The sequence below is a fragment of the Fulmarus glacialis genome, unplaced genomic scaffold (assembly GCF_000690835.1).
Source record: "Fulmarus glacialis isolate BGI_N327 unplaced genomic scaffold, ASM69083v1 scaffold16710, whole genome shotgun sequence".
NCBI classification, from domain to species: Eukaryota; Metazoa; Chordata; class Aves; order Procellariiformes; family Procellariidae; genus Fulmarus; species Fulmarus glacialis.
This window is the reverse complement of record NW_009188473.1, coordinates 20,290-28,827: the sequence shown is the minus strand read 5'-3', so window position 1 is coordinate 28,827 and position 8,538 is coordinate 20,290. Positions and strand designations below refer to the sequence as shown.

The following is an 8,538-nucleotide window of genomic DNA, read 5'->3' as shown; positions in this document are numbered from 1 at the left end:
TTATTCTTGAAAAATCTTGTCTGGACCCAAAATGACCTCAAGTGACTATCACAGTGGCACTACAATAACAAAAAATACATCTTGCTTCAAATGCTGTGTTGTTTCCTTGTATGCTGACCCGAGATCCTTGTATGTGTTCCCATCTGCACTGTGCTCAGCTGCAAAAATATAAGCCACTGTGATTCCTTTCTCTATGTCCCTCCTCATCCAGTCTTTGTCTTACTTGTCTGAAAGATTGCAAGTAGAGGACAGGGCAGGGTCTGACTTCTCTGGTGCTTACAACATTGGGGCTCACTTACTTAGGTTTTTAGATTGTACGATATACAAAGGGGAACAACTCCTAGTCACAAGAGGCTTGCAAATCCACTTAGAGTAAGTGGATTACAGTAAGGCTTCTTTTATAACATCAATGACTGTTCTGTTGCAGCACATTTAGGTTATGCTTATTTCTATTACCTTTCCTTTGAATTAAACAGTTGGAGCAGACAGCCAAGGAAAACACAGGTATTATTTCTAATAATCCAATTCCACAGCAAGTTAATGAGAGAAATAAGTCATTTTAAAGCTTTCTAAAAATGAATGAGATTTTTTCTCAGGAACTTCACACAATTCATTAAGTATCTTGGTATAGCAAGATCTCAAATTTGGAGGCTTCCCCCCTCATTAGAAACACCATCAGTTCAGTCCATGTCTATTAGCATATCCTGGACGTGCTTATGGCCAGTGGATAAGATATGCCCTTGTGGTGAGTTGACCCCAACCAACAGCCAAACACCCACCCTGACTCCCTCTCACTCCTCTCCTGCAGGATGGGGAAAAAAATAAAAGGACAGCAAGAAGACCCGTGGATTGAGATAATGACAGTTCAATAGGGAAAGGAAAGCTGCGCATGCAAGCAAAGAAAAACAGGAATTCATTTATTACTTCACACAAGCAGACAGATTTTAGCTATTTCAAGGGAAGCAGCACCTCAACATGCGTAACAGCTGGTTGGGAAGACTGCCATAACCACAAAAATCTGCCCTTCCTCCTCCTTTCACTGAGCTTTTAATGCTAAGCACGACATCAAATGGTATGGAATATCCCTTTGGTCAGTTCAGGTTAGCTGTCTCGGCTCTGTTCCCTCCCAACCTCTTTGCTCATCCCCAGCCTACTTGCTTGGGAGGGCATGGGGGACAGAAAGCCTTGAGAGAAAGCCAACATTGTTCAACAACAGACAAAAAAGTGGTGTGTTATCAACACTGTCTTAGCCACAAATGAAAGCACAGCATGTGGGCTGCCATGAAGAAAGTTAACTCCATCCCAGCCAGACCCAGTACAATCTCAACCCCTTATTCCATACCATTCACATCATGCTCAGGTCACACATTCTCTAATACATCTAAGTATCCTCTGTCCCATTCATACATTGTTTTATTTCTATACCCTACTCAAACCTTTTCATTCTATCTACTTGTCATTCCTGAAATTCCTTCTTACTAACACTCACAACTTATACTACATACTTAAACCATCTTTACATCCAATAGACAGGTTTATACACCCTCATTAACCACAATACCTCCCTTGACATATATACAGATATTATCCCCCCCATTCCATGCTCCCACTCCCCCAAATGTCCATAAGAACAATCGATGACGTCAGTCCTATCTGTCAAGGAGATCACTCAGGACAGGAGAAGCAGTGTGTTGGATTGTTGAGCACCAAGACTGCTTGGGCTGGGTCAGCGCTGCACTCACATGGTTCCTTGCGAGGCTCATTCTCCATTGGTTCAGAAGATTCCTGCAGTATTACTTCCTATGTCATACAAGTCAAATCATGGATTATTTTCCCCCAGGGATAAATCTCCTTGAGTTACACACACTTCCTCCTGCACTACCCACCAAGTGCACCTGGGTCCTTGAGCAAAGAAAATCCCACAAATGGGCTTTCCTGTTCCCAAGGGAGAGCAACCCACACTGCCTTGCCCGGCCACTTACCTATATGGACTACGGGGACCTCATCTTCTCCCACAGTATGTAGGGGCTTTGTTTAGGCAGAACCAAGGCAGTTAGTAGATCATCTGGTGTTAACCAGCCAAGTGGCTTCTGCTAAATTTATGTTCCACTGCTTCCATTCCCCAGTGCCCTATGCCCTCAGCATAGTCTTTAACAGTCCATTGTATCATTCAACCCTTCCACAGGCTTGTGGGTGATAGGGTGCATGATGCACCAAATCAATGCCATGTTTCTTGGCCCAGGAGTGTATGAGGTTATTTCAGAAATGAGTTGCACTGTCTGACTCGATTCTTTCTGGGGTACCATGACACAGAACTTGACACTTTCAAGGCTCAGGATGGCATTCCAAGCAATGGCATGGTTTACAGTCTGATGTCTCCAGTCACCCAGTAGACACTTCCACCATGGTAAACACATAGCACTTGCCTTGGCAGGTTCAGAGCAGTGGTCCAGTACAGCCAATTTGCCAGGCCTCACCATATTGATATCCCAGCCGCCTCCCTCCCTCTATTCCAAAGAGGCTTTACTCACATGGGTCACTTGATTGCACTGCATGTTCCACACGTGTGATGGTCTCAACAGTCAGGGCCACCCCTCAATCAGGAGCCCTTTTTTTCATTGTATCTCTCCCAGTTACTGTCCTTACCTTGAATTTTCAAGTTTTTTCATCCTATCTTCTCCGCCTCTCCTGTAGAGGAGGGGAGTGAGAGCGGCTCGGTGGGCATCTGGCTGCTGGCCAAGGTTAACCCATCACAGTCCTTTTTTTGGCATCCAACACTGGGCACACAGATTTGAACCGGTAACCTCTTGATCTGCTGTCAAATGCTGCTGGCCCAGGTCAATCCACCACAATCCAAACCTGCTCCCTTTAAGACATTTCTTATAGCTGGAGAAGGCTTTTGCCCAGAGCAAAGATCAGGCTTGCCTCGGATGACCTCCCTGACTGAGTTTTTGAGTATAATTATCAGTACAACAAAATTCAAAGCTGCTGAGAAATGCATGTGATTAGCACTTCTGCAGGCAAGGACAAGGAAGCTTATCAAGGTGTTGAACATATTCAGTGAAACTTGGTTAAATAAATCATCTTTTAAATCAACCTTTGCCCAATCAAAGTCCAGCCTTACTTATAGGTACAGCCACAGGAGGGACAGAAAAAGAGAATTCCTGTGAAGGCTGCTTCACACAGACATAAAGGTAAGAAATTCCTTTTTTGCTAATCCCTCTTCCCTTAGAAAACTCCTTTTTATGATCCCAATAATTTTGCATGTAAAGATTTCATGGATTAAAAGGAGTAGTATGCAGTGTACTGTAACCTTCCCTCCATTTCTAAATACAATTCCTTCCTTGATCCCACCTGTTTGTTCATCTGCACAGGTTGCCCAGAGAAGCTGTAGAGTCTCTATCCTTGGAGATATTCAAAAGGCTGAGATAGCTGGGACTGTTCAACCTGGAGAAGCAAAGGCTCAGGGAAAACTTATCAATGTATAAAAATATCTGAAGGGAGGGTGCAAAGAAGATGGAGCAGGCTCTTTTCAGTGGTGCCCAGTAACAGGACAAGAGGCAATGGGCACAAGCTGAAACACAGGAAGCTCCATCTGAATGTAAGGACACTTTTTTACTACGAGAGTGACTGAGCACTAGCACAGGTTGCCCAGAGAGGTAATGGAGCCTCCCTCCTTGGAGATATTCAAAAGCTGTCTGGACTTGATCCTGGGGAACTGGGTCTAGGTGGCCCTGCTTGAGCTGGGAGGTTGGACCACATGACCTCCAGAGGTCCCTTCCAACCTTGACCATTCTGCAATTCTGTGAAATCCCATTGTGTCACATAACTTTCCTATAGTGTTCCAGTATTTTTGTGCTGCCGTTATTTTTCCTCTCTAAGACTTAATTCTGGTATTAAATCCTCACTTCAATTTTCACTATGTTACCACAGGCAGACAACTTCTTTCTTCCAGTTCTGCATCTTGCTTAACTTCATTTGAGATAGGGAGACAAGGAAAGCAAGGAGGGAAGAGGCAAAAGGGATTGGTTTCTTCTCCCTAGCCTTGTTAACTAGCTTCAGCTTTGCACAGCTGGATTTCCTGGGAAACAAAAACCCAAGAATTCTGAAGCAAACTGTCTCAATATCTATTTAGAGGGAACATACCTAGGTAAGCTTACTGTTTTTACTCACACATACCTTTTCCATCCTGTCTGGTAGAAATGACTTCTGTTCTCCAGCCCCGAGAATGTAAAGTGACCAAAAAGCCCCCAAAGAGCTACGGATTCTACCTGCGTATTGAGAAAGACACAGCAGGGCATCTCATCCGGAACGTGGAAAAGAATAGTCCAGCTGAAAAAGCTGGCTTGAAGGATGGAGACAGAGTCCTCAGGGTTAATGGTGTGTTTGTAGACAAGGCGGAACATGCACAGGTACATCTCCTTTTAGTCTGGGATCCACACCACTCCCCCATTACCCAGACCCAGTGCCACTATGTCAAGCTTTCTCTTCCAGTTTTTACAGCATCTTTGGCTAGGAAATCCAAGAGCTGAGTCAACTGCTCTGAGTATCTCCCTGCATCATTCATTACCCACCATGGGCATGAAATGTCTTTGAGGTGCCTCCATAGTGCATAAGAAGAGGGATGAGACAACAAAAACAGTAGACAGTGCAACCCTTCCTGGGGAGAGCTTTTAGGTCAATCACACTAGCACCTGCTTGCCATTTCACCTTGTCCACTACAGGTGGTGGAGATCATCAAAAACAGCGGGAATTCTGTTGTATTTCTTGTTCTGGATGACGCATCCTATGAAAAGGCAGAAAAGGAGGGAGTGAACTTGGAAGAGCTGGGTCAAAAGGTGTCAACAGGACAGCAGCAGGAGCAGCAGTCCCCACCACCCATGGCCAATGGAGCAATCACTGCAGTTCCACAACCCCGGCTCTGCTACCTAGTGAAGGAGGACAAAGGCTATGGCTTCTCTCTGAAAACCACAGAAGGTGAGAGCCTGGGGAGAAGAGATGGTATATATATATGGCAGCAGGGACAGAGGCAACCACAGTTAAATGTAGGGGCCAATGGGCACACAAAAACTGCTCTTGCTAACAGAAAGAAAGTGAGAAGCAGCAAGATGAGTTCAGATCCATCTCTAGTCCATTTCTGTACAGCGTATGCCATACCACATTTCTTATGGGGTGGAGAAAAGGTGGGGGAGGAAGAGAGAAAAAGAATAAGCTATTTTCTGCTTGTTATTTAAGCCCACTTACCAAAACCAAATTTGCAGTCCCTGCTAAAATACCATATATACACTCAAGATGCTACATTAAGTCCTATTCCATTCCTCCAAATCACCTCAGGAATCAGCACACAAGGTTCTAGACAGCTGTAATAAACGCTTCTCCCGATTTGTAAGTTATTTCATTTAGAAAGCAAGGGATTTTGAACCTCTTCCACATATGCCTTTCTTCCAAGGCCAGTCAACAGAATAGGGAAGTCTTCTGGAAAGCATCATCTCTAAAAAGGGTATTTTGGAATGCAATATAAGTGAAAGACCAAACATGGAAGCCTTCCAAACACAAGAAATTATGAAATGTATAAAACAACAATAAAAGCAGCTCCTCACTTCAAATTGGGGGGAGGGAGGGATCAAATCCCTTTCAGCTATCTTAATCAGCCCCTTTGGCATTCTTGGTAGAGAAATAAAAGATTGTTTGAGCTGCAGATAGTGAACAAATGCCTCCCTCCCCCATAGAAGTGATTTTTCCAGGACAGAATAAGAGATAGACCTGTGTCTATGTGGAAGGTTTGTGGTACCACTGTAATCTGCACGTAAGCAGAGACCAAGACTCTTTAAAGACATCAGTGCTGAGTTTCCCTAACCATTAAATTCCAGCATATTTCAGTGACTTGCCCTGTGTAAAGAGTTTTCATTTATTTTAGGACAGAAAGGGTTGTTCATAGTAGAGCTTTCATCGCAAGGAGCAGCTGCAAAGGCTGGTGTCCAAAATAACGATCGCCTGATTGAAATCAATGGAAAAAATGTGGAAAATGACACACATGAGGAAGTGGTGGAAAAGGTATTTGTTTGTATACTGATTCATCTTCTGTTCTGGCAGAACTTTCACAGCAACCTATCAGGGTTACTCAGGAGGCAGGTCTGGCTGATTTGAATGCTTCACAGTAAATCTTGGAAGCTACTGTTCGTGTATCATCAACACAGCAGAGTACCCCTCTGCTTTGGCTCTGTTGTCAAGCAGCCTCTTGAACTGACTCTGAATGAATACTGCCATCAAGACAGGCCAAAGAATTTTAAATAACAGATGTATACTGCTGCCAGGAACCCTATTAAATAAATCATGCTCTGTTCCTAGAAGTCCTGGAAATACTCCTAGTGGTAAGAGGGCAAGTTATCAAATGTGGTTTTCAGGGCAGGAAGAGGAGGAGCTCTCTGCTGATACAGTTAGCATGGAACAGGGAAAATACATTATTTTAGACAGTAGTTCCTTTCTCCTGTTAAGAAGTCCAAAACTAATGAATATTACTGTACAAGTAACTTCACTACCTGGCCTCAGCTGCAAATAACATTGCTAATGAGGCTTCCAGCTTTCTACTATTGGCACTGCTAAAACACAGCTGGAGCTGAAGAGATTTCAGAGAGCCATAAGACAGGCAGTACATGCTCCAGCATTCCAGCATCACAATACAGTGCATGCTACTAATTATGGAACCATGCAACATCTGTGTTTCGTTGAGCTGCTATAACATCAGCAGCAGTGTGACATTTGTTAAGATGAGTAAAAGGGGCACCCATTAGACTAGAAAGGAATAAGAGGAGGATGGACTTGGAGAGGTTGAACAGACAAAAAAAAACCCCAAAACCTCAGAATCAGTAATACAGGGAGATGGAAGAGGATCAAGAGAAACTTGACGCTTGTCACCGCAATCAAAATAGTGGTATAGATGGCATGATATATCTATATTGCAGAGTTCCACTTCTAGGTAAGCCAAGCACTATCTACTGAGGCTCACTGGATTCTACTGGCACTGTATGCCACCCTCATAGCACTCTACAGCTAATTCCCTAGAGGTTAGGAACATAGTATGAAATACAGAATCATATACATGCTGGATCTTACATGCCTGAGATCTTGTCATGGTCCAAATTTCTGACTGGAGAGAAAAAAAAAAAAAAAATTATAGCAGCATGGCCTACACCTTATGGCTCATTAATCAACAGCACCCACACACTGCTATGTATCAGTACATCAGTTACCAAAATATCTACAATTCCTACATGTTGTTGAAGGAGTGACATCTGAGACTGTACATGTACTATCACAGATAAAGAAGTCCGAAAATCATGTTATGTTTCTACTTTCAAATGAAGAAACGGACCACTATTACACAAGCCAGAAGATGGTACTGAGCAAAGAGAGCGCCAACCTAAGATTGCTTCCCCTCAAACCACGACTTATTGAGATCCAGAAAGGAAAAAACGGTTATGGCTTTTATCTACGGATGGAACAAAATACTGGTGGTAAGAACCAAGTTAACGCACAAACCATGACATTCACTATACAGTTTCTTCCCATACAAGGTTTGCAGACCTCATTTCTCTTTGGCTTCTTACTGGTCATCTAGGAGTCCTCTATAGACGTGTTGCAAACAGGGCTACATCAGGGAAATGGTCTCAACCTGAAGTGCAATTCTGGCAATTAGCCTTTGCCATGCATTTTAATGCCTTTAAACTTGCCAACCATACACCTTCACATGAATCTTTTTTCCCTTCTGATCTTAGATCATGTAATCAAGGATGTTGATTCTGGAAGCCCAGCAGCCAAGGCAGGTCTCAAAGACAATGATATCTTAGTAGCTGTCAATGGCGAGCAAGTGGATGGTCTGGATCATGAAAGTGTAGTGGGAAAAATTAAGCAGTCTGAGGCAAAAACCACACTGTTGGTAGTGGATAAGGAGACCGACGCCATGTATAAACTGGTAAGAAAATGCAAACTACTTCTAAGAATTGATAATTTATCATTATGAAGAGACATGCAGCAATGAAACAGCCAGTCTGCTCTGACAGACACTTCTTCAACTTGCAGGAGGTGTCTAAGATACACCCATATTTCAGCAACTCTCCTTACACTTATACAGCAAGTCATTAAACACCCAAATTTTTGGCATCTTCCGGATTTTTACAGGCACTATTGGAACAATTCTAAATTTAAACACACCACAAGAAAGGTTAGAAGTTTAAGACAGCAAATTCAGAGCTACGTGGCTGTGTAACCATTTATGAACAAAACAAGTAACAAAATTCCCTTCTCACATAGATCAACACTGTAGTTTTTCACTCAACCAGAAATTAATAGCAAAGAGTTCTTCATTGCAGCTCAAGTCTGAGTCATTAAAAAGGTTTCAAACAAAACATGTTGAGCATGAAAGCCTAATACAGATTTCACAACAGAAGTTTTTATGTTAACAAAGTTTTATTTGTTACTTTTTTCAGGCTCAAATTTCCCCCTTCTCATACTACTACAAAACACAAGATCCAACTCCAG

General features: G+C 42.9%; 1 protein-coding gene across 1 annotated transcript in view; it reads left to right on the top strand.

The window, feature by feature from the left end:
- Nucleotides 1–3,169: 3,169 nt before the first annotated feature.
- The window catches only part of LOC104077550 (Na(+)/H(+) exchange regulatory cofactor NHE-RF3-like), a 6,798-nt gene continuing 1,429 nt past the window's right edge, over nucleotides 3,170–8,538 (top strand). The window contains 7 exon segments of the mRNA XM_009578834.1: nucleotides 3,170–3,194; nucleotides 4,201–4,412; nucleotides 4,725–4,977; nucleotides 5,918–6,054; nucleotides 7,319–7,514; nucleotides 7,776–7,972; nucleotides 8,487–8,538. The exon segment at nucleotides 8,487–8,538 is cut by the window's right edge and continues 32 nt beyond it. Of these exon segments, the coding sequence (XP_009577129.1) occupies nucleotides 4,203–4,412; nucleotides 4,725–4,977; nucleotides 5,918–6,054; nucleotides 7,319–7,514; nucleotides 7,776–7,972; nucleotides 8,487–8,538 (1,045 nt within the window). The 5' untranslated portion in view covers nucleotides 3,170–3,194; nucleotides 4,201–4,202.